Source organism: Gigantopelta aegis, chromosome 2, assembly GCF_016097555.1.
Source record: "Gigantopelta aegis isolate Gae_Host chromosome 2, Gae_host_genome, whole genome shotgun sequence".
NCBI lineage: Eukaryota > Metazoa > Mollusca > Gastropoda > Neomphalida > Peltospiridae > Gigantopelta > Gigantopelta aegis.
In genome coordinates, this window is record NC_054700.1 from 37,750,531 (window position 1) to 37,778,327 (window position 27,797).

Below are 27,797 nucleotides of genomic sequence, written 5' to 3' on the forward strand. Positions count from 1 at the left end.
TAAAGAATTGTATACTTTAAGTCTCACTCGGTTATAAACCTTTTATCATCTCTATAATAAAATCTGTTAAACAATGATAGAATAATCGGCTGCTCCTCAACAGAGGTGCGTAATTAGCTACTCTGTGAGATATTTGATAATAAAAATAAAATGATGGCCCGCTGCTTAATTCATGGTAGATGATATACAATAATTTCTTAAAGTTGTGTCTTAAAGCCACAGACCCTAGTTTCAACCCGTGAAAATGGACACAAGGCTTGTTTAATCTACAAACCTGTAACACATTTGGATAAAGTTACAAAAGGGTGAAACAATAGTCTGTGGCGTTGAAACGGGGAAATAACCTTAAATAAAAAGGTCTCCATAACCGTTACTTCTCAGACGTACGTGCGGGGTTTGTTTTTTTAAAATAAGAAAAATGCATTTCGTGATATTAGAAAACACCATAATGACCAGAAAACTTCGGATGTACGGAAATGGATACTCTAAACAATAACATCTTAGTAATGTCTGATTTCAGTTATCAAAAAACGGCTCTAACAGTGAAAAATATGCTTTAGTGTTTAAAAACTAATATTTGTCGCTTTAATACAGATGCCGTCTATAGTCCGTCCCACATGGAACGCCTTTTTTCATGCTATAGAATTTACTACAGTTTTATTTATTTCTCAGCCGATTATTTTTCTACATTGGACACAAATATATATATATTTATGTCTGTGAAATAATCGATTGCAAGTCTGACTTGTATGACTGTGTTTCCCAACCATCCATGGGTTCAAATGTCATTGTTGATCGCGAATGGTCGATCATTCAAGAACCATAACTCTGGATGAACTCTGTCTACACCAGTCCTCTTTGCAAACCGGATTATTTCGACGGTACGAAGTGAGTCCGGTTTAGACAGAGTCCATTGTATGTGTGTGTGTGTGTGTGTGTGTGTGTGTGTGTGTGTGTGTGTGTGTGTATATATATTTGTTATTTCTAAAACACTTTTACTTTTCTTGTTATACGTCAAAGCAAACTAAAATTATTTACAAAAATATTTGTGTAGGAGAATGGGACGGACTACAATAATATGAGTAGCACCTACTATTTGATATTCTATCGTCAGTAATGAATGGTCACTTCATTGTCCAATATACAATACACTTTTCAAATTACCATGATATTAATTGCCACGCTTCATTACTTCGTGTCAAAGAAAATAGTGTTATATTAAAATATGTCTAAAACATTATTAATAGCAAATCATTTTGAGATTAATTAACCATCAGCCATTTTATTCAACAGTTGATCTTCTAACTTATGACAGGTTGCGTTGTAAATTTCCCCAACTCCCGACGGGTGCGCTGGTAGGGGCGTAGTGTGTTCTTGACCTGGGGGGGGGGGGGGGGGGGGGGGGGGGGTCGAATATGAACCAAGTGGACCCGTTTTCTATTTTGTTTTTGCACCACCAGAAACTCCATATGTATAAACCTATATGTTTTAGTTCTGAAAGCGGACCATTTGCTTCAGCAGGGGTGGGGTCGTCCGAACCCCCCGAACCCCCCCCCCCCCATCCAGCCTACGTCTCTGCGCTCAGATTAACAACTAATGAGGTATACGACGAGAATCGAGTTGTAAGAGCGCTCAGACAGGCAACTGGACAGTCGTAGAAGTCGTGACAGCAGAAACTTGGCCACCTTTCTGCTGGCAAATGGTAGTCTGAGCCTAGCATTAGATTATGGGGAGCCATTTATGATATTACCATATTGAGTGTTGATATTTAATCCTTTGGTGATATACTTAAAAAAAAAAAAAAAAAAAATAAAAAATATTTACATGCAAAACAAGAGCTACAAATTACTCTCGAACTACTCAGAGGGGAAGACAGAAGCCAGAGTGACAGTTCATCGTAAAGGGCAAGGTCAAATATTAAAAGGCGAGGTTCTAAAAATAATATAATAAGACTAACTAACCATTTTATCTTCCTTACTTTTTTTACTTTTTTTTTCTTTGTTAGTAAATTTGTAACAAGTTATATTATATTTATTGCTTTGCTGCTTATTATTATTATTATTATTATTATTATTATTATTATTATTTATTTATATTTATATTGTAATATTGGCTACTATATTGCCTCTTGGCCAGTCTCTAAACCGTATGACGATAATAAATATAAATATTATTTAAACCAATACAATATATACTTGCGGAAAAAAGTTCCTGTGCACCAAATAATTGAATATAGAGTATAATTTACTTGAAATCTGGTCATAAATAATTCAGTAAATAAACGTGTAACCACTTCCTTTCATATCCCAGCAGTGCCCAGTCAATTGCACGAGCTATTCATGCTTTGTGATCACAAGTTGCATTACTAACATTCTTGGTCACGTGCTCCTCTTTGACGTAATTTTTCTTATCATTGGACTCTAAAACTATTGTATGGATTGTCATCACTCAGAAAAATACTTTTGCTGGCATCTGATCGTCGTCAGTGTGATGCCACGCCTCCAAGAAAATTAACGTCTTCGAAAGATGGGTATGATTGCAGTTAGAATGGCACAAACGTTGTTGCTAATAATTTTGGTGTTCATTGGTGTTCATCAGAAAACTCTGCAGTGTCTGCGGAGATGTTCTCGACAGTTTAGGAATACTAGGGGTCTTCCATCTTTAGGGAGTCGACACGTGACGTCACGTTAACCAATCGTCAATATTAAGCGGGTACACATGTGGAATCATTTGGAAATGACAAGTTTAACTGTACACAACCGATTAGGTGATCACAAAGTACGACCATGACATGACGTCAATACGTTGTTCTGTTACATCGTCACCGACGGCCCACCAAGCATTGTGCATCTATGTCAAACACAATATAATTACAGTTTTATAAATATACGTCTGACTGAAATTTTAATGATGCACAGGAACTTTTTTCCGTGAGTATATATGTAATAACGCCTATAGCTAGCAATACATCAAACATGACACACGATGAACCGAACTAATTACTAAGTTTCGTGGAAGTCTGGTGTAAAATACATTAGTAATTAAAACCGTGTTATATTAATACAACTGTGTACTTAGTTTCAGGGAAAATATTGATGTTTATTGCGGGGTTTTTTTTATTGTGTGTAAGCCGGCAAGTTCAGATTGACACCATGTGGATGTATGACGTCAGACTGGCTCCTTAAGCTTGGAACAAACTTACCGATTAACGCCTACTTGACAGTCGTGTGTGCAGGGCAAAGCCGCAACAGTCGGGTCTGATCTCTAGACCCCCACCCCACCCCCCCCACCCCACCCCCCACCCCCCCCCCACCCCCCACCCCACCCCCCATCCCCCGATTAGATTGCCGCATAGGCTTGTGTGTGCACGTGCACATTTTCAGACTATTGCCGACTGGACAGTCGAGTCAGTGTTAATCGATAGGTATGTGCCGAGCGTTAGACACCACGTGGGTGTGTGACGTCAGACTGGTTAATTACTCTTAACAGTTCGTCCAGTCAGCCTAAAGAAATGCGTGCTTGAAAGTCGAAGAGACTGTCTCAGTTTGTAGCTATTGTTAAACATTTCCGATTAACAGAGCCGGGTTTGACAGCCATAATTACACATTAAATACATTTGCTTGCTTAGAATGTCAGTGTCTGTATAAATAAGATATTTTTGAGAGAGAGAGAGAGAGAGAGAGAGAGAGAGAGAGAGAGAGAGAGAGAGAGGGGGGAGGCGGGGGGGGGGGCAGAGACTGAGACATAGATAGAGACTAAGACAAAGGAGGGAGGGAAGGAGGGAAAATAATAACGATAGAAAAAAAAAAAAATTATGAGAGTTATTTATAAACATTTAGTAATTGTTAGCATCGATTACATTTTCACAAGATAAGACAGACAGGAAGACAGGAAGACAGACAGGAAGACAGAGGTACAGATAATAATAGGAATGCAACCAAGTTAATTTTATAACTCGAGTGGTAGACAAACATCATATCTCCTGATTCCACATGCGATGAATTTTTCAACAGTCTCTATTAGATTTACTACAGTTATGTGCCCTGGCGATAGACACCCAGCAATCTAACCAGTGTTTGAAAGTGAAGCGTTGGTCGACCCATTGAGCGTAGTATACGACGAGCGCTAGCCAGCAGAACGAAACACTAATATCTACCAGCGCTGGATTCGCCAAAACAAGACTGGTATTGATAAATGACAACTCGCCATGGGAAACAAGCACTGCCAGTCAAATGTCTCCCCGTGACAGCTGTCAATATCAACTAAATATCGCCAGCGTCAGACAAGTATGCAACAGGGAGAAAGGTGTCTTGCAGTTAACGTTCAGCGAATGATATACCGCCATTGTTTTTCAAATTAATTTCTTTCGCAGTTACAAGGCGTGTCGAACCAAGTTTAAGCCAATTGATTTTTTGGGGATATAAAGCTTTTAAAGCTTCGGTGCGAGGACATGCGGACATGGAGGTGAACTGTCATTTTACAAAGTAGATAAAAATGTAAACTGATGACCATCGTAGACCATAAGCGTGCTGTGGTGGCGATCCCCAAGAGTTCGGATGTCCGGTGTTGACGTTCTGTTCACATGGAAACCACAGAGTCCGCGGATCATCATTAAACAAGAGCATAATTCGATTAGTTCTCATCTTGAGGCAGTTTCCTAGATCGTCTTCGTCAATATTATCTAATTTAAGACCTTGTTCATACGTGCAGTGGATTCACAATCGAGTCTGCATGGCTGGCGAAGGAGAGATCGACGGTTTATGTGCAAATGGCTGTTTTGGGGATGCTAGTACAGAACTGGATTCTAATTTTCCAAACCAACAGAACAGAGAACATATTTATTAGGATCAATGGCCACAGGTCGGTGCCATAAGAAGTGTATAATTTTGTATATTAAAAAAAAGAAAAAGATTGTTTTGAACGAAAATGGCAGTATTTAGCAATACAGTATATTGTTCATGAGAAAACGTTTTGTTGATGGCAGTAATTCTGTGATACATATTTTTAACACTGTTAAATGCTACAAATTCTTACTAATGTATATTATAAAGTAAGAGAGCTAACAGATTTCACGAGGAAACGGAGCGTAAAACAATTTGGGTTACGTCGCCCTAAAGGTTGTAAAAATAAAAGGAGAAAGAAATTTGTTTAACGATAATTCAGCGCAAGATAAGATAAATACTAAAGACGAACATCATCATCTACATCAGCAATAAACGTAATAAGTAACCAACTACAACAACTTCAGCTACAACAACAACGACTATTACTGCTATTGCTGTTGCTGTTAGTAATACCACTACTACTTCCACCACCGCTACTACTACAACTACTACTAATACATCTATTATTACTACTACTACTACTACTACTACTACTACTACTACTACTACTATATCTTCTACTGCTGCTACTACTACTACTACTACTACTACTACTACTACTACTACTACTACTACAACAACTACTACAGCAGCATAACAACATCTACCCACTAAAACACACTCTATATCAGAATGAATTCCACGGACTCGCTTGCCATTCCAAACTACGTGGTTTTCCACGCCCTCAACGGGTCCGGCATTACGGTGGGCTACCTCGTCTTCAACCTCACCCTCTTCCTCCTGGGCGTGGCAATCATCCTGCTCAACGTCGTTGTAGCCGACACCCTCATCAGACGCCGATCGCGATGGCGGGAACCCACGGACACGTTCGTTATAAGTCTCGCGTTCACGGACGCCGTCACGGGAGTATCCGTTCTCTACAACGCCGTGTACCACCTCCTTATCTTCAAGGACGAAACCGAGTGCCTCATCCGCTACGGCATCCACCTCTCCATCCTTCTGTGCAACACCTACCACCTGGCCGCGGTTACCATGGAGAGGTACGTCCGCATCACCAGCCCCTTCGTGTACGCCAAGACCTGTCGAAAACACATCAACATCCTCGTCTGCTGCGGGATATGGGCGCTATCCTTCCTCCTGGGTCTCCTCCCCGTGATGGGCGTGGGCAAGGACTTCTCGCTGAACCGCTGCATCCTCTTCAACGTGATCAGCACCAGCTATCTGGGCACGGTGCTGGCGCTGCTGTGGATGCCGTTCGTCATCATGGTGTTCCTGTACTACCACATCTTCACGATCGTGCGTCGACACACTATAGCCATCGTGAAGAACGACTACACGAGGACTCTGAAAAAACGTCACTCCACCACGGAGAGCATCCCGCTCAAGTACACGAAGACGGTCTGTCTGGTCACCGGGGTCTATCTCGTCTGCTGGATGCCTTCAGGTAAAGTATAATGGTGTCTATATATTCTGTCAGGTCTGTATTGTTGTTCATATTTGTTTCCCATTGACATTCTTTGTAACAACCCCTGCAGTTGCCCACGGCAATCGGCATTGCGGTGGTGATTGCTGTATGTTCAGATATTTTTTCAAAGGCATGTTGGGTTGTTTTTGTTTAGGTTTTTTTTTTTTTTTTTTTTGGGGGGGGGGGTGTTGTTGTTGGGGTTTTGGGGGGGGGTATGGGATTTTTGGTTTTGTTTTGTTGTTTTTTGGTTTTGCCGTGGACATGTTTTTAATTGCAGAGGTTGTTGTAATGTGTCTTCGGGTAAGCAATGAGTGATAATTGAATTAAATTGACTTCATTTTAATTCAATTGATTTCAGTTCATTTCAGTTCATTTCAGTGTGTGGTAATAATACACCTCATGGGACAGACAGCATGCAATATTATTAAATGGACATACACGCACGGAACAAAATAATGTACGGTACTAAATATGTTAAAATAATAGTATATGATTATATATAACAGTAACTAATTTAGGATATCCCCGACTGTGCTTCCCCATATTTTAAAGCTGTGATATATAAACTGTGAAAGTATTGGAGAGAGCAACGTGGGTGGATCCAGTAAAAAAGAAGAGGTGATGTTTCGTGTAATTTCAAACTGACGGACAAATATCTTCGCTCTGTGGCCGTGGTATGTGCGATCCTGTCTGTGGGATGGTGCACATAAAAGATCCCTTGCTACTAATGAAAACAAAATGTAGCGGATTTCCTCTCATATCATATGTCAGAATTACCAAATGTTTGACATCCAGTAGCCGATGATTAATAAACCAGTGTGTTCTAGTGGTGTCTCAATGTGTTTATTTTATTGCTAATATACATGGGGTTGAAAATTTTAGCAGGTAAACTCCAATCTGCGCTACTATATGCATTAGGCAAAAATAAATAAATAAAATCCGACCGACCCTAATTTCTTTCACCATTTTTCCGACCCTAAAGTTTTTTCCACCGTCTGATCTTCAAACCAGTGAGAGGATGCATCATTTGTTTGAAATATTACTTTATTGCTCTTTGCCATTACCAGTTTGACAGATTTTAGGGATAATAAAAAATATATATCATCTACCTACCCTTAAAAATTTCACATGTAACCAGAACCACACATATATATTTATTTATTTTGGCCTTAGGACACCAACAAACACTTTGAGTGTGCAGACACTGATATTCTGAACAAGGAAGTATGTTTACTGTCTGATTGTATTCGGAAACGTGTTACAATGACAGAGACAACGGGTTTAAGGGGTCAACAAGTGACATCTTGTTTCCTTCGGTTGAGTGCTCGCATCGCTAGATCCATTTAACTGGGTTGGGTTGTTTTGGGGTTTTTTTTTTTGTTGTTGTTGGGTTTTGTTTTTTTTTGGGGGGGGGGGGTTGTGGGTTGTTGTTTTTTTTTTGGGGGGGAGGTGGTGTTGTTTTTTGTTGTTTTTTGGTTGTTTGTTGTTTGACATCCCATCAAAACAGTTATAAGCACCAGGCCCGGTGTACAATGTGTATGGCGTTGTCATGGCATCAGTGTCTCAGACTCTATTAGGGTGTTGAGTCTAGACTTTAAAAGTTTTTATAAGCAAGGGCCCTGGTCTATTCTCTTTAAAATATACTTTCAGTTAAACACTGACATACATCTTCTATAGAGACCTCGTATAGGCAAGAAACATGTTAGTGATTCATTGGAGCAGTGATAACCTTTATAAAAAAATTTTTTACTTTGTCCTGTATGGATATGCGATTTTCATTGTAGTAACTATTTTACACTGTATATACAACCCAAACTGGTTTCAACGTTAACACTTTATCGCTTTCTTTACAATGTGTGCCCAACATTTCAACAGCGTCCCGCTGGGTTCATGATATTAAACGGCTATGCCTGAGTAAAGATGAATATAACGCAGATAACATAGAATTGCAATCGCTTGATGAAAACAGCGGGTTGTTGCTGAAACGTCTGGGGGAAAAAACTCTTTATAATATGCCTTCATATATGAATCGAGGTGTACTGTAATTGTGATTTGCCTTCTTGTAAGGCCCATATAGACTGTATGCGGTGCGTGCATGCGGTCCGGCTAAAAATATAACAATCGAAATAGTTTCAATGAGAGCGTCTAGATTGAATGCGTGCGATGCGTGTGTCTGCAAAACGCATGCGGGCAACTCAAGACAATATTCGTATATGCCGAAAACGCAAGCCACAGACGGCCACGCCACGCGTCGCATCCAGTCTGTGTGAGCCTTTAGTCCATATAAATCCTATTGGATATGCATTCCAGTAATCACTAGGTCTGTTGTTTGTAAATAATTTAGCGTTTTTCTGTGATAAGCCACGTGACCACAGACCAGTAACGACCTTAAAGTTTGTTTTAGTTAAACGACACCACTAGAGCACATTGATTAATTAATTAATCATCGTCTACTGGATGCCTACATATTTCGTAATAATTGTGACACTTAGTCCGTTCTAAGCATGACGCCTTTATGGTAGTACTAAACCAAATAACGTCCGGCTGGGTCAAAGTTCGAGGTGTACACCGGACGTTTGATAGAGCAGTTAATACCACAAGTCTTGTCATTGGTGTTAAATGCGACAGCGTTTGTTGTCAAACAATTTAGTTTCATGTGAGTAATAAATGTGTGCAATTTTAGTTCATCTAGTACCACTGTGTCAAGAAGCCTTCCGCTTGAAACATGTATGGGGTACCTGTGAAACTAAGTATTACAATTTTGTGCGAAACTTGGGGTGTAACATCCGGTTATATGTATAGGCCCTATCGAAAATAAGGCACGAAAGGTTCCACTTTCTTCAGTTCTTCAGGGTGGGTGGGTGGGGGTGGGGGGGGGGGGGGGGTTGTAGTATTGATATTTATGGGTCATAGTTAGAGTTGATATACTGCATATAGTGTTTCTAACCACATACGTTTATACTGTTGATTTTATTTGGTATGGTACAACCTTGTAGTTTTGTGTAAGCGTATGTGTAGTGCATTGTGATACACGTTTTAGATGAATACAATTCTTCTGTTGGGCGTCTTCAGAGTTTGTGGATTTTATCAAATAAACACTGACGTTTATCTTCTATTTAATTATAGATATACTGTAGTATATTACGAAATGCGATTAACAACAGCGTTAAGTTATGTAAGTGGTATGAGTATCACACGAAATCCACCGAGTGAACGGAAGCTATTTTGCTGTGGTAGTCTAGAGAGCCACGGTGTTTACGCGAGATAAGACAACTATGTGGTCCTGAAATTGATAATAATAGATCTAGATGGCATAAAGGTTCATATAGATTGGATGAGGCGCGTGCGTGTGGCCTGACTGTTGCGTCTGCTGCTTGCGTTTGGGGCATAATGTCATTCTGTATATATAAGTATTTCATTGTCTATGGCCGCATGTGTTTTGCAGACGCGCGCAATGCACGCATCCAGACTAGACATTCTTATTGGAATTAATCTATTCAGATTATTTTTGTTTTGTTTAGCCGGACCGCACGCACGCGCTGCATTCACTCTATATGATCCTTTAACGGAGGTCTCCATTACATACAATGACCTGCCTCGGTGGCGTCGTGGCAGGCCATCGGTCTACAGGCTGGTAGGTACTGGGTTCGGATCCCAGTCGAGGCATGGGATTTTTAATCCAGATACCGACTCCAAACCCTGAGTGAGTGCTCCGCAAGGCTCAATGGGTAGGTGTAAACCACTTGCACCGACCAGTGATCCATAACTGGTTCAACAAAGGCCATGGTTTGTGCTATCCTGCCTGTGGGAAGCGCAAATAAAAGATCCCTTGCTGCCTGTCGTAAAAATAGTAGCCTATGTGGCGACAGCGGATTTCCTCTAAAAACAGTGTCAGAATGACCATATGTTTGACGTCCAATAGCCGTTGATAAGATAAAAAAATCAATGTGCTCTAGTGGCGTCGTTAAATAAAAAACAAACAAACAAACTCATTACATACACATATCTATTTCAGTTACTTCAATTTTATTACCGACCTTAGCAGGGTGTTCATTTCATAAAAAAAATACGTTTTATTATCAACCACATATTAAAATTATTAAACTGTGTCATTAGTGTTAACGCTAGGTATTAATCTTATTTCATCGGCGTCATTTAATCTTGTAGAATTTGTTACTGACGGCGCCTGACGCGAATATTTTGCAGTACTTTCAAATCAAAATGATTTATTGCTATTATCAACGTAATGTTACAAAAATCAATTATGATTTATTGGAAATGCCCACGCAATCCCAATAAAATGAAAAATATGTATATTGCGCCTATTTGCTAAACCATTACATGGTCGTACCCTAAACACAATTCTGGGCGGGGGCACTATTGTTATAAAATATGATTTATGAAATATGCATGAAGTCGAGGAGGTCGTTTAGGGGATTCCTGATTGTGTTCCCCCGAGAACATTTTTAAATTGGCTTAAAACGTGATTTTGTTTTGCATCTATATATCCCCTGCGTGTGCTGTAACCTCACCGTGGTGCAGGGGTGTAACATTCTCTTTGAGAATGGCCAATACAGCACAAAATTGAGGTTTTGAGTAGTATTCAGTATCCGTAAAATTCTGTGATATTTGTGTTTTTGCACAGTTCTTTACACTGTTTTTGAATTTTTATATTAATGTTGATCATCACTTTATTTATTTGCATTACCATAGTTTGACACCCAATAGCCGATGTATTTTTCGTGCTGGGGTGTCGTTAAACATTCATTCATTCATTACTTTATAGCAAACATAGCCGTTTCAAATGGTCATTTTGCTCTATTTTAAACTTCATTTTGCATGGTATGATCTGAGAATGTTTTCTTCGAAATTATTTTCTTCGATTTACGCATTTCCGGTTCTAATTTTAGCGCATAGATCATATAAATTATTATATGTGAGCTTGTGTCTTACGAAATAAAAAAAAGTAAAGTTTGTCTTATTTAACGACGCCACTAGAGCACATTGATTTTTTTATCTTATCATCGGCTATTGGACGTCAAACATATGGTCATTCTGACACTGTTTTTTAGAGGAAACCCACTGTCGCCACATAGGCTACTCTTTTACAACAGGCAGCAAGGGATCTTTTATTTGCGCTTCCCACAGGCAGGATAGCACAAACCATGGCCTTTGTTGAACCAGTTATGGATCACTGGTCGGTGCAAGTGGTTTACACCTACCCATTGAGCCTTGCGGAGCACTCACTCAGGGTTTGGAGTCGGTATCTGGATTTAAAATCCCATGCCTCGACTGGGATCCGAAATCAGTACCCACCAGCCTGTAGACCGATGGCCTAACCACGACGCCACCGAGGCCGGTCTTACGAAATAATGTATGGAATGAACAGTTTTCAAAAGGTTAAACACTGACAATGTCAAGCCTTTTTTCTGTCTGTTTTTGTTTTAGGGGGGTTTTGTGTGTGCGTGAGTGTTTGTGAGGGGGTGATTTTTTTTTTGGGGGGGGGGGGGGGTATTGTTTTTGGTGTTTTTTTAGCTGTTTGTTTGTTCATTGAATTTGTTGTTGCTTTTTTATGATTATTTATTTAACTTTTATTGTTTTGGGTTGTTTTGTTTTGTTTTGTTGTTTTTTTGTCTTTTGGCGGTGGGTGGGCGCTTGGGCTTGATCATAATGATTTAATATCCCTCATTTAATATCCCTCGACACATCCACACTGTGTATAGATGTATTCATGTAAATACGCACGTACGCACTCACGCATGCTTGTATGCGATATAAAACATATACATTCTCATTCATACATTAAAGGCATACTGTCACGGATTTAAGGACCTTATTTCTCTAAAACTGGATAATAAATAAAAATTACATTAATTGTTGGAAACCAAATCTAGCTATCGTATCACCTTAACTGAACCATGATGGAGTGAAATCCATGTCTCGGCAATTTTAGTTTTTGAATGATGGACCATTGCCATAATTCATTTATTTTCACAAAATATCATTAATAAATGGAGTATGGTGGTTATGAAGGTGGTTGAATAAAGTACATTTAGGGACAAATCAAATTATTTTTTGTTCAGCTAATACTTTGTTAGACCATTAAATAGGTCACTGGTCTGTGACAATATGCCTTTAATCAAGCAATCGTCGAAAACATATAATTAGAATGAATACAAGCATAGAACCCAAAGGAATTGTGGCGGTGTAATTTAAATAGATAATGAATATCCCATTAAATATACATGTAGGCTTAGTGGAATAGAACGTTGACATATACTTAATAAAGGAATATGAATTACAAACATATCTGACGAAGCCAATTGATTCACGTAATATAAAAGAAATAACGAAAATGAGAATTTGTGCACACAGGCTAAATATTGAAGCTGGTAGGTACAAAAATATCGAGAGAACACAAAGAGTATGTACATTATGTAATATTAATGAGATTGAGGATGAGTTTCATTTTATTCTTCAGTGTCCACGATACGAAACTTTAAGAAATAGATTTATTAAGAAATACTACTCCAAGAACCCAGTGTTTTTAAACTAATACAGCTATTGTCAACTACAAACAATAAGGAGATAAATAACCTTGACAAATATTTAATACAGGCGAACAAAATGAGGGATATGCTATTACTACAAACAACTTAATATATCTATATTTGTGTATCCCATATTGCCGATTGTTTATATATATATATATATAGAATATATAAAATAACCTATGCCTTAAAAATCGTTAATGCCGTACACAAAAACCAATACATTTTCATTATGGTTTTAATAACTCGGATATGTCTTATGTATTAATGATACCACATAAAGCAAACTGAAAATGACAGAAATGATATTAACCGCGGACACGCACCGAAAAGCATGCTATTAATTTCTAGTCTGTCGATCGTGTACAATAAATATTAAATGGTGCTTGCGTTCAGCAGTACGACAACCCCGCAGATACACGCACACAAACAAATATCACAGAAGCTACATCATATGTCAGACCCATTAGTTTATTCAAGCGTTAAAACCACTGATCCACGACGGTGATATTAACAACGGTGATATGTGTTGCTCTGTGTCTGGGGAAAATTTTCTTCAATAAAACTGAAAAACAAAATGAACAAACAAATAAATAAATAAAAATAAATAAATAAACAAACAACCAGCCGCTATATACGCTATATAAATATCGGACCGTAGCCCAGTGGTCAAGCGTCGTTCTGATGTGCGGTTGGTCTAGGATCGATCCCCGTCGGTGGACCCATATTGTTATTTCTCGTTTCAGCCAGTGCACCACTGGTATATCAAAGGAAGTGGTATGTGCTAACCTGTCTGTGGAATCGTGCATATAAAAGATATTTTGCTACCAATATAGCGGGTTTTCTCTAAGACTGTAATAATAAATGAGAATTTCCAAATGTCTGACATCCAATAGCTGATGATTAATAAATCAATGTGCTGTAGTAGTGTCGTTAACCAAAACAAACTTTAACTTTCTCTATGACTATGTAAATCAAAATTACCAAATATTTGACATCCAATAGCCGATGATTAATAAATTAACGTGCTCTAGTGGTGTCGTTAAAACTATATACGGAATTTAAGTATGTTTTATATGTAAAGACAATGCTTATCTCGAAATCTATAACAAACAGATATGTGGTTCCAAAACCTATACTCCACTAAAGTCAGGATCACATTAATCTAGTGTTTAGGGTCTTGCCTCGTCTAAACTAATGGCGTGGGGAGTGGGTAGGGCAGTACAACAGTAGTCACGGTACAGTAATACAGAGTATTTTTGTTGTTGATGTTGCTGTTTTTGTTTGGTTGTTTTTTGTTTGAAGTGTTACAGCAGATGATTGCTGATACCAGACTATGGTCTCCACGAGTACTCGTGTACCCGTTGAGTCCGTTCACACGACTCCAGTACTCGTACAAGGAAGAGCACTCTCATTTAATTAATACTGTTTACGTCATTTGTCTCCCGTTACATTATAGAGCTATGGGAATATGTGGAATCCAATACAATTGCATGATTTGGCATCCATGTTCAGCGCTGGAATTAAGATGCACAATGCCATTTTACTTTATTCCTTATTCTCATTATCATCTAGAGTAAGTGTCGGGTACTTAATCGTGGAGGCCCTACACCATACCAGATATGTCTGCAATATTTACATTTACACGCGTTTTCTAGAAAAAAAAGCACAAACTTTAATTCATGCTATTCATGCGAGTTAAGCCATGTAGTAAATCCCTCATACTACATTAATACATGATTTTCAATTTTTATATATCTGAAACAGTCTTTATTTGAAATAAAAATCGTACATAATGACCTCTCCTGACATTTGACCACAACTTGGCAAAACGGTTTCTTTTTTTTCGGCTTTATGTTTAATTTATTGTGGACTTGACCTTTAAAGGGACTGTCCTGAGTTTCCTGTATTCTAAGATGTTTCCAACTAATAAAATCTTTTAACGTCTAAAAATACGCATTAGATACATATTTCTTGTTTAGAATATCAGTGTCTGTATATTCAGTATGTTTCTGGTCGTTTTAATATTTGTAAGAAGCCCAAACTGCATTTTGTCTTCAAATAATTTCGTACGTACGACAAAAAATTAGTTTAGGAAATAAAATGAAATTTAAACTAGTAGAAATACTAGAACGATGAGAAACACGTTTAATATACAGCCATTATTATTTTATGCAGAAAAATATATTTAATATGTAATTACAGTCGTTAAAAAGTCTATGTTAGTCGATGACATCTTTACAGTTGCAGCAAACTCAGTACTGTCCCTTTAAGAAAAACATGAGGTTTCCAATGCCAATGAGGCCGAAAAAAAAATACTTCTTTTTCCTACATGCTGGAAAAATATAGGGTAGGTAGGTAGGAAAAACATTTTATTTTGGAAAATAATTTTATTTATGGACATTAAATAAAGGTGACTACCGGTATCCAAAATATCCTCTGCATGTATAGAAATGCATTATGCAAACCAACAATACCATTCATCACAGTGTTTTCCCTAGAAATGAAGTAAGGCATAGTAAAGTGACGTTATGAATAATGAAAAGTGAAAAAAAAGAGTCATGTGTTTTTAAAATTGTTCGGACGCAAATCTTTAACTTTCATTCTCTTGGCCTATACGTCCGCAAATCAAACAATATTTTATGATACGCCTGAGGTTTCAACAGGTTTTATTAATATATATTTTTTTAATCTCCACAAGATTCAGACACTGATTCAGACACTGAGAGACAGCGTCTCCGGTTTTATGATGCTTTCTCACTGACGTATTGGATTAGTGGTTTTACCGTGATGGGCCTGACAGCGGCTAGACCAATTTCCTACGATCACCATTAATGATCGTCATCTACAAGGTCTAATCTAATCCACTGTCCTCTTCTCTTTCTCTTTCTTAGTAAAGCGCTTACCTGATGCGCGGTCGGTGTGAGATCGACCCCCGTCGGTGGACCCATTGGGTTATTTCTCGTTCCAGCCAGTGCACCACGACTGGTGTATCAAAGGTTGTGGTATGTACTATCCTGTCTGTGGGATAGTGCATATAAAATATCTCTTGCTGATAATGGACAAATGTAGCGGGTTTCCTCTGCATAATAGATAGTCGAAAGGATATTTTATGCAAAGTCGTGATTGCTTCCATGATCCACTATCAAATGCTCGTCCTTAGGCGGACATTTGGACGATTATGATAACCACGATATCAAAACCTAGTAACCTGATATTTGTTTAATCGCGCAACCCCTTTCAAGTTATATTTTTGTAATATGTTTCAGTCAAAAGCGGTATAGAAACTATTAGTTTTATTGTGTAGAAACTACTACCGGAAGTTATATATAGTCTGTTGTGTCACAACATTACAATTTTTATACCTTTTTCTGTGAAATAAGCTCAAGTTTATGTGTGACCTGAAGAAGATATACATCACTGGCTGCTAGTGACTGTGACGTCAGACGCTGTCCCATTGTAAACATTCTTTGCAGGAAGCTACTTGCTTTTTTGTTTCAATTTTTTTAAATTCAAAACGCAGGCTAGTTCCGAATGGGAGCAAATAATGAAGTATTGAAAAATAAGAGTAATTCGATGTTACAGGAAGTTTAAATGTTATATTGATTTATGCAGTTAAACAATTATTGCTTTAAATGGATGTTAAGCCATCGAACTCCAACCCAGAGCGAGTTCTTAAGGGATCAATGGGTAGGTGTAAGGCCACTACACCCTCTTCTCTCTCACTAACGACTAACCAACTAACAACTAACCCACTGACCTGGACGGACAGCCCAGATAGCTGAGGTGTGTGCCCAGGACAGCGTGCTTGAACCTTAATTGGATATAAGCACGAAAATAAGTTGAAATGAATGAAATGTAAATGGATGTTTGAAAAATGTGAAAATTATCTACCTGAAAATTTAGCAAACATCCGTCATGCACTCAGCTCATTTCCGAGTGAAATGATAACACTTCGAATTATCAGATCAATAGGAAGCACGGTTGCATGATAATATTGCATTTATATATGTTTTCTAATGCATCCTTTTTCAGCTTACATGTGTAACATATGTTGTACATTTATTATGATTACAGTATTTGTAAAATTGTAATATTATAACTCGTTATGCCAACAGCTGTCAAATTGTTTAGCAGACTGACGACGCTAAACACGTAGTGTTTTGCAGGTAGAGGTAACGGTAAGTTATATAAACGGTGTTTATATGAATGAATGAATGAATGAATGAATGAATGAATGGATGGATGTTTAACGACACCCCAGCACGAAAAATACATCGGCTATTGAGTGTCAAACGTGTTTATATCAAGTCACATAATCCGGGCCTCTCATTTTAGTAGGTCAACCATAATGTAGCAAAGAACCACACGTTACAAGATAATATTGTATTGTTGGTTATTTTATTTATTTATTTATTTTGATTTGATTTTGATTTTGACAATGCAGCAAAGAACTACAAATTACAAGATAATAATATTATATTGTTGGTTATTTTATTTTATTTTATTTTATTTTATTGATTTGAATTGATTTGATTTGATTTGACTTTTTTTATTTGATTTGATTTGATTTGGGGGGGTTTAAAATATTATTTTTATTTTTTTTTATTTTTTTTATTATTGTTTGTTTTGTTGTTTGTTTGTAAATAGGCCACAATTACCACATTCAGTTATTTACCCTTTCGCCATGGGATTATTTACTGACAAATCCAGTCTGGACGTGCCTGAATCTTGAATGGACATTGGTATGAAAGAGCTGGTTAAAATTTCAGGGTTCGAAATAAGCAGCCTGTGAAAAGCAAAAAGTGTTTTATTTTTAGACCTAGCAGGTAAAATGGAAATTCACCCGTTAGCCACCGCACCAACACTGCAGGTAATTTTTTTCAAGACAAAAATACACGCATAATTATCTCATTTACCTCGAGATTCTATTGTAGTAATAATTTTCATCCCATAATGCTCTTAACTACATCTCAGACGTCCTAAGTTTTCACACTGTCCCAGATCGACAAAACCGTAATACATGATCAGGGCCGTATCGCTTCTCGGTACAGAGTCGAATGGGCATTTGGCAAAATAGTGGTTGATTCCACGAATCTCTATCTAGTGTCTCGTGTATAGGAGGACAGCCTCTACCGATGATATTTTATACTGGAGATTTCATACCTTTTGCACCACCACAAAGAAGACTGCCATTCTCAAAGGCCGGTTTATTAAATCAAAACTAGCAGCCGACAGAGCTCATTATTATAGGTACAGCTGTGATGATATGCACGCATGCAATCTAATTAAAATTAGCTCCACTATTACATGTGGATCTAACACCAGCCAGTTGGAGCTTATGTCCACCAATCAAAACCTTACTTGCAGAATCATGCCAGTGATTTAAAACTAACAACACTGCGTAGTCTCCAATGTCCAAGTAACATTTCGTCTGTAAATAATAATTTAAATATTGACCAATCACACTTCGCCTTTTATAACGTTATTTGGGAGCATACAAATTCTAAAAATATCGGGCGAGTCTATTTTAGTGGCCGCAGTACAGCGAACCATACCAATACGTACGGGGTGGGTTATCAGTCTTCAATTTTACATTAAAACTTATTTATTTATTTATAAAAAAAAAAAAATCAGTCTTCAGTTTTATATTACAAATTATTTATTTTATAAAATAAAACATGTTTTAAGGCATTCGTAATTCACACGAATCATGTCGTATACCCTCAGGATAATTCGGAATTTTTTCAAATTATATTTAAATCACTGGCATGATTCTGCAAGTAAGGTTTTGATTGGTGGACATGAGCTCCAACTGGCTGGTGTTAGATCCACATGTAATAGTGGAGCTAATTTTAATTAGATTGGGTGGACATGAGCTCCAACTAGCTGCTGTTAGATCCACATGTAATAGTGGAGCTAATTTTAATTAGATTGGCACGCATGCATCACTGTATTAACAGTGATAATATCAGGTGTTCGCGTAAGTTGAGCACATCCTGCCTTACCGGTGTCACCAATAAAGAGTGCTGTCACCACAGCTATCTAGTCTGTCACTTCATCTAAAACGATGGTGAAAATAATAAATATGCAAGCGTTTCACCAAAGAGATAAAAGGGTATTCACAGAGTTCAAAATATGGAATAACATCAGCCATCATTGTGGTTAGTGATGCATCGTATTTAGTAGATAGATGTAGCGTCCAAATGTCTACCATAAAACTTTTCGAATGCCCACAGGACATCATAATCCTGAGGGAACAACGTCTGTGCCAGAATGATAAGGCGTTGGTTGAAATCTGCATACAATGACCATGCCCTAAGTAAATATATCTTAGAAGTTATCTTAGAAGTTGTGATATGTTGAGACCAAAAAGCTGGAGCAGAAGGTGTATTGCTATTGTAAATATTGAAATCACCCATTTTATTTGGAGACCAGTGTCTCTTTGAATCTCTATGCCTAGATCGAGATAGAAAAAAAACCTGATTTAATATTTTCAGATGTTTCTTTTATTTTCAACTCGTGGCAAATGAATGGAAGGTAATTTTTTGTAATCCTGCTATTATTGAATGATAAAAGACCATGCTGTTCTATTTTCAGCAGGTCTTGTTGTATTCTTAGCAAGACATAATTCCTTTAGCCTGCTGGTTTAAAAATAAAATAAAAAAATAACAGGTCACATTGTACTTCTATTTGGAACCTTGAATTCAAACAGAAATAAGAGGCTTAGTCAGAATACAGTAATCACATACACATGAAGATCAGTTAGTTCACGCTGGATTCAGTTTGAAGAAACAAAAACTGATGTCTGAAATTCAAATATTGTTGAATAATTAAGAACATTTCAGTCTCTGGACATTGTTGTCTCCAAATGCATGTGTTAGATACTTTAATTCAGTGGCTTCTTGTACAGTGCATATAATTGCTCTATTTATCATAATATTTCCTGAGCGAACTATCAGTTCAAATATTAATGGTCTCTTAAGTTTTGCTACAGAATGTCTAGGATAGTCGAAATCAAGTTCCCAATGGCCTCTTCATCTCTGTAGAAGAGTTATTTGTGGACGTTTCCCTTCCGCTATCACAGCCAAAAGATGACAGCCGTGGGACCGTCGTTGAGGTTAATTACTCGTACCAGAAGACTGGCACTCAGAATGTCTTGGAAGTAATTATCGGTTCCTTCAAACCTTTTAAACAAGGAATATATGCTGAACACTCTCACTGATCAACACTGACTTTTATTGAATCTCTATTCTCAGAAAGGTACAGTTGTAAATGCTAACGTCAACGTGATTTTTGAATTCACATAATTGACGTTTAAATAATTAAGCAAATGCCATGAAAGTAATTACTGGTTCCTTGAAACCATTTCACCGGGGATTATAGGATATGCACACATATTGATCAACGCTGGAGTTTATTGAAACTCTGTTCTTAGAAATGTACAGTTGTAAATGCTATGGTCAACGTATTTTTTTTTTATTCACATGGTTGATGTTTAAATAATTAAGCAAATGGTACGTCATTGTTTAAATACAACAACTGACAGTATGTTGTGTATACTGAGTCAAATTAAAAACTTCACAATCTAAAATTTGAATGAAGTCAATTAGTGTTGAAAGCAGGTATTTTCCAGGAATAAATATTGTAATGGCAATGTCGACACTCCATTCGAAGCCCATGACAGCCCATGTGACACGATCCATAGCACGTGCACAGAACCATTAAGGCAAAAGTGGTTTTGCACGGGCCACTGGTCACGTGACTGCAATAGCACACGTGTTTTCATCGTTACTTGCTCACAGTAGTCTGACACAACGAAAAACAACACATTAAAACGATATTTGTTACGACATGTTTCGATGCCACGCCTCACAAATGCGCCGCGTGAACATGCCGGCGGCATTTTGCATGCGGGAACGTCAGTAGCTAACTTTGCAAGGGCGTTGCGTTGCACTCGACGGGCAATTTATGATCTGCGGACACGAGTACAACAAACGGGCACCACAGCTGATCGACCCCGACCGGGTAGACTAACGTGTGACGCCATAGGCAGATGATCGTCATATTGTGTTACGTCAATGTCATGGATTGGCCCTCAAGGTCGCCCGACCTGAATCTCATCGAGCACGTCTGAGATGTGCTGGGAAGACGCCTGCGCACTTTTAGGAATCCTCCACAGACATTGCAGGAACTTGGTGCCCATTAGTGGAACAATGGCGCCGTATCGCTAATGCAGTCTTTACACGCATCAGGCAGTCAATGAGGAGGCTTTGCCTTGCAATTGTGAGTACACATGGAGGGCATATGCACTACTGAATCTGTGATTTCATCAGAGGGCCCTGCTTGTCAATTACTATTTTGACTGTTTGTGTTTTGACGAATGCTGTGGGCGCATCGAACAGATTTTTGACTCAACATTTATTCCTATTCTTTCTTTGGACGTCATACAAAAAACCCCACCTTATTTAACACGTTCTTCTGTCATATATGCTAATTAGCCAAGATGAAACGGTTGTGAAGTTTTCAATTTGACTCAGTTATATATGTTACAGTTAATCTATATAATCAGGTAATATATTTCAGGTAAAAGGTATATTACCTGATTTTGTTTTTAGGTAATATATACATTAACTGAGTAAATCAGGTAATACACATATTACTTGAAAAAAAATATACAGATTAACTGTAACATATATATGCTGTCGGTTCCTTAAGAAGTGCTATGTAAAAGTTGCAATAAATGCAGTCCCTGTCAAAAATATTTACTCGGTACTCATTTTTGCTTCGAAACATAAGGTTTAAACCTTCAACTATATGCCTGTGAAAATTACAACCAAATAATTCTATTTACTAGTAGAAAAAAAGAGTATTTTAGGGGGGAATCTTGAAAGTGTGTCACAGGCGTTAACTAATGACGTCACTTTTTTTATGCGTACACATTTAACACACTAAGGTTTTTTCATAGTTCTTTGCAGACAACTGACAAAAAGAGAAAGATGGTAATCATTGCTATATTTAGTCACAAATCATCCGGGGTACCCCTCTTGTCGTCGAGTACAAGCCTTAAAATTATTATTATTGAGTTAATTATGGAAAGATTGAGGGTGGGATTGATTAATATGTAGTTATTTATTACAAATAAATGTGAAAGTAACAAAATATTATACTTTCAACTTTGAGAGAGGACCTTTAATACCAAGTCGATTCCTATTGCAATAACGGGCAGTTCATCATCCTATCCAGGCAGTGACCTTTTAGAAAATCTGATACTTCACATTTAATTGGCATACGTAACCTGCAAGAAAATAGGATGTCTAAATTAGACTCTAATGGCACTTACGAGATTCCCTTTAACCAGAACTGAGCTCAATTCTACACACCATAGCAATTCCATTTGTAGTTTACTGTATTGGTTTCCCTCTGGGATACATTGTAAAACACATTTTATATAACAGTATACCAGGGGTCGAAATTGGCTGAAATTCTGCCTGACTGAATCAAACCCTGCCGGACCAATTCTGATTATACATTCATAATTTGTTTTAATTTTTTTTGTAAAGATAAAAGAAACAAACTTATGCGTGAGTATAAACGCAAAATAGTTTTTGGTACGATAGGACGACAAGCGAACACAATCTTCCGGCCCGTAGTGATGTTGATCGGCATAAACGGGTCGGGACAGCAATATTTCGAGCACTGAATACGTATTTATAACAACAGATAATGTAGTAAACGCTGTCACATATACTGATGGAAAGAAATATAAGGGAACACATCGAATTTTAGACCAAATTGAATTCACTACTAGCGTAATAATGTCTGTATTTCATACCAAGTTGTAATGTGGGATTGAATGTCTGTGGAGTTGTATGTGCTGCCTATATGTTCCCAGTCAACGTCTGACAATATGAATTGATTTTTGATGCAGTCATTATTTCTATCTGTGTGATCCTTTATTTCTTTCCATCAGTATATATACTCCTACCACCTGCATGTACAGTGCAACACTCGTATTATATTTTAAACTTGTTTTCTTTTATCATTGATATATATATATATTTATATTTATATTTTGAATATACATGTGTATGTATGTATTATTATATTTTGACTTAAACAATGACGCAGTGGCACAGGGGATATTAAAATCCTGTATTGCCTTCACAAATTTTCTCATGCCGTTACCGAGACCCGAACCTGTGGCACCCAATCGCCCGCAATTTTTGGGCCGGAACGCTACCAATCAGACCAACTACGTTCCACAAAAATAGAACGATCGTTAGTCGACCATATTCGTACCGGTCCAACAACCACGCGGTTCTAAGGCCCCATGGCTTGGCAACGTTTGACTTACATGCAGATGTGGACAGACCTGGCACTGGCTATATATGTATTTTTATATTTTGAATATCTCTATTGTATGTATGTCGGGTTTTGACTTAAACATACATATATTCAATGACGCACTGGCACAGGGGATATGTGTTGATGTATGAATATCTATATATTGTATGTATGTCGAGGTTGACTGTTACATACATAGATATTAACGCACTGGTGCAGGGGATAATTAAATCCTTTCTGGCCTCACAAATTGTCCCATGCCGTTGCTGGGACTCGAACCTGTGGCAAATTGCAAGACTAACCACGATGCGCTCTGAGTTATTGAGGCATCCATGTATGTATATATGTACGTATGTATGTATGTATGCACGCATGCACACACACACACACACACACACACACACACACACACACACACACACGTACGTACGTACATACATGCATACATGCATATATATATATTGTGTATATTGAAATAGATATATTAAATATTAATATATGCTGTTTTATTTGTTATTCAGTATACAAAAATATAAAAATGTATTCCCATGTGATAGAGCATTACCGTAACCAAAGAACTCGAACTTACCGATAAACATTAATATTTTAGGGTTGTTCCAGAACTGCTTACAGGGGTAGATCGAAGGCATGTTAATTATTAATGTTTTGCCAGGTGAATCTCCTGCAATTATTCCCCTCTATGCGTGGTTGAACCACAGCTACCACTACTCCACTGCCCATCACCCCCTCCGCAAAAAACGAACGCCCTCCTCCCTCATGTGATAAATTCTGGAACCACCCAGATTCGATTCCACATTTCAATGGGTGATTGATTGGTGCCGCGGCGAAAGCTCGGTTCCATGTTAAGTGTCGCTGATTTAGGATGTTCTTGTCTTATTTGCACCTAATTTGCCGTAACCAGGGGAATATCACACAGTTGGGACTCGCATTAATTCATTTTTATGCTTAGATCTCTTGACAAGTGGGTAGATTTGAGTTCATTGTGAAATTATGGCAATTGAAATAAATTTACTGCATGAGTTCTCGGTAAGAGGCGGGCGGGTTAGAGTGGCGAACTTCCAGTAACATATCGACTCTGTATAATCCACCAATCTATCTGTTCATTCATTGATCCATCCATCTCTCCGTCCATCCGCCCATATATCAATCCACTCATTCATTCATCCATCCATTTAACATACCTATATGTCCGTCAGTTTATTATTTCAGAAACAAAATAATGTATTTTCTCGCTTTTAGGTTTGTTATGATTCCATGGAATTTATACTTTCACCTAAAACCCTTTCTTGTCATTTTCTTCTTAAATCTGGGAAACAAACAGCCATAATTTATATGTGCTGAATTTTTTCATTTAGGTGTACGGGGTCCCATTTTTTAGGGGTGCAGGCTGCCCGAATCTGAATAACAACGTTTATTCATATTATTATTACTGCCAAACAGTTATAATTCCAATCTCTAAAAATGCCTTTGTTAAAAACCCTTGGATTAGTCAAATTCGTATCACGTGATGATAAAAACTGACATTCATAGCACCATGAATCTCAGTTTAGCGCTATTTTTGGCTCATAGCCGGAACTACTTTATGAATTATGTCAACAAAGGAATCCCCGAGGAACTTCCTTGAGATTCAATTTTTAGACATCAAACAGTAATCGTCTGCTGTCAAACTTCCAAGTGTCGGCGTTAGACATCGTAACATGTCAGATGTTCCTATACAATTTTTTGGAGATTTTAATTTAAACACGTTAAATCTCATGAATACTTGTGTCGCACCACTTGAAGTCACACACACGCCTAAACCATCCTGTGTTGTCGCCACTTCCACAATTACAAGGCCAGTAAACACAGAAACTCGCGACACGCCTGTTTCATCCATTTCCGGAAACATTGAAACCACTTTCTCCATGTCAAATATAATCAACACATGGAATTTTCACGCACGCAAAATTTGATAACTGTAATTTCAACGTCGTAATGGGTAAATCTGGACAGTAATCAAAAAATGGCGCCCATACACAGTTCGTAGTTAAATATTCATACACCAACCGCTTCACATATAAATTATATCATACAAAATAGGTCGCTTCAGACATTTTTATTACAGGTTAAAAGTTATTGAAATTACTTACGTTATATGTTTATAGTGAATTCAAAATGTTTCTAGTTGGTATTGACATTTAATGCAAAAAATTAATATGAATTATATTAATGATTGTAACATTGTCATTCTCTCATTCGGCTATTGACGGGAAAAGCCGAACGACCATAGGGATTCCGCTAATGTTGAGTATGAATTTCGTGTTAATAAAATAGTAAATAGTTGGAAAATATAGTTCACTTTTTATTTCACAGAGCTTTACATTCAAGACATGGTTATGTGTTTGGAATTATAAGAATTGAACGTGAACATTTTTGAGTTTCATGCTAGTATGAAACGCAAAACCGCGTTACACACTGTATGAATGACGTAAATAGAGGGTTGTAAACGAATCACTACGCATATTTTGCATGGATTACAACTAATTTTAAAGGTAGAATGATGGAAATACATGGTTAAAAAGGTCTCACATTAGCACATTTTGACCGAATATCTCTATAATTTTTGTCTGAATTTTTAGGAATATACTCCAGCACTAGGGGGTGGGGGAGGGGGCAGTTGACACACACCCCTCACGTCGCGCCCTGTTTCGTACGCTTATGAGTTTCCATCAAGCAAATATATCGCTCCCTGTCATTGTGAGTATTTGCCCTGTTGTTGTATTTTCAAAATGATTCTTCATCCTCTGTGTCTTTTTATCTAGGTCTGGTGGTTCTTCTGGCCCTGCTGGGGAAGATGGACCACATGACGCTGGGCCAGAGAGGGATGTTGTTGATGTACAGCAGCATCACCATCTACCTGAACAGCATCATCAACCCCGTCATCTACGCGTTCAGAATCAGCACCGTGAGGTACCGCTTCAGACAGATATTCTGTAAACGAAACGTGACCCACCTACAGACTGAGCGTACGAGGAGTGCGGAACGATCAAACCACGATTGCTGAGTGTTGAACGATTAAACCGCGAGTGTTGAACGATCAGACCATGCCACGAGTGAGTGTTGGGCGACCAAACCACGAGTGTTGAGAGTTCAACAATCAAACCACGAGTGTGGAAGAATCAAAATACGAGAGTTGAGTGATCAAACCACGAGTGTTGAGAGTTCAACAATCAAACCACGAGTGTTGAACGATCAAACCACGAGTGTGGAATGATCAAACCATGAGTGTTGAACAATCAAACCACGAGTGTTGAGTGTTGGACGATCATACCACGAGTATCGAGTGTTGGACGATCAAATCACGAGTGCTGAACAATCAAACCACTAGTGAGTGTTCAGAGATAAAACCACGAATGTTGAGTGTTGAACGATCAAACTACAAGTGTTGAGGTTTCAACTATTAAGTCACGAGTGCCGAACAATCAAACCTCGAATGTTGAACGGTCAAACAACAAGTATTGAGTTTTCAACAATTAAAAATCACGAGTGCTGAGTGTTAAACGATCAAACCACGAGTGCTGAACAATCAAACCACGAGTGTTGAGTGTTGAACGGTCAAACTATAAGTGTTGAGTGTTCAACGATTAAATCACGAGTGCTTAACAATCAAACTACGAGTAAGTGTGCAACAATCAAATCACGAGTGTTGAGTGTTATACGATCAAACCACGAGTGAATGTTCATCGAACAAACCACAAGTGTTGAGTGTTGAACTATCAAACCATAAGTAAGTCTTGAACGCTTAAACTACGAATGAGTGTTGAACAATCAAATCACGAGTGAATGAGTGTTGAACAATCAAATCACGAGTGAGTGTTGAACAACAAAACACAAGTGAGTGTTGAACAATCAAATCACAAGTGAGTGTTGAACAATCAAATCACAAGTGAATGAGTGTTGAACAATCAAATCACGAGTCAGAGTTGAACAATCAAATCACGAGTTAGTGTTGATCTGTTAAACTACGGATGTCAAAGCAGTGTTTGTGAACAAAGATAACAGAACAATGCTGTGAAAATATGACAACAATACGGTGATCGTGGAAACAGAACAATGCCATTTATAATTGTTAAGTAATCAAAACAAAAGTAATGCTGACTTAAGAACTTGCTTTCAATTCAGAACGGTGCTAAACTTATATTAAGTGTTAAACTGAGAATACGTGCTGAACTCAGAAAATGCTCAACTCGGAACAAGTGCTGAAGCGCAAAACTCAAAATATGCTCAAATTACAATTAGTGTTAAACTCAGCACATGTTCTAAACTCTTAGTTTGGAACATGTGCTTAATTCAGAAAATGTGCTCAATAAAGAGTATTTACTAAATTAAGAATAATTGGTAAGCTGGGAATGTTTCTTAACCTGGATCATGTGTTTATAGCAGAAACATGTAACAACTCATGAATGGCTACCTATAGTCCTTCCCACTGGGAATGTTTTTTTTCGTATTATGGAATTTACTGTAAGTTATTTATTTATTTGCCGATTGTTGTCTAAATTGCACACAAACATAATATGTTTTTTGTTTGTT

The 27,797-nt window shown here is 37.8% G+C and overlaps 1 protein-coding gene across 1 annotated transcript; it reads left to right on the forward strand.

The window, feature by feature from the left end:
* The first annotated feature begins 3,904 nt into the window (after positions 1 to 3,904).
* LOC121385016 (sphingosine 1-phosphate receptor 2-like) lies at positions 3,905 to 27,797 on the forward strand. The gene is made up of 2 exons (XM_041515554.1): positions 3,905 to 6,288; positions 26,030 to 27,797. The coding sequence occupies exons 1-2, from the start codon at positions 5,517 to 5,519 to the stop codon at positions 26,269 to 26,271; spliced, it is 1,014 nt and encodes a 337-aa protein (XP_041371488.1). The 5' UTR covers positions 3,905 to 5,516; the 3' UTR covers positions 26,272 to 27,797.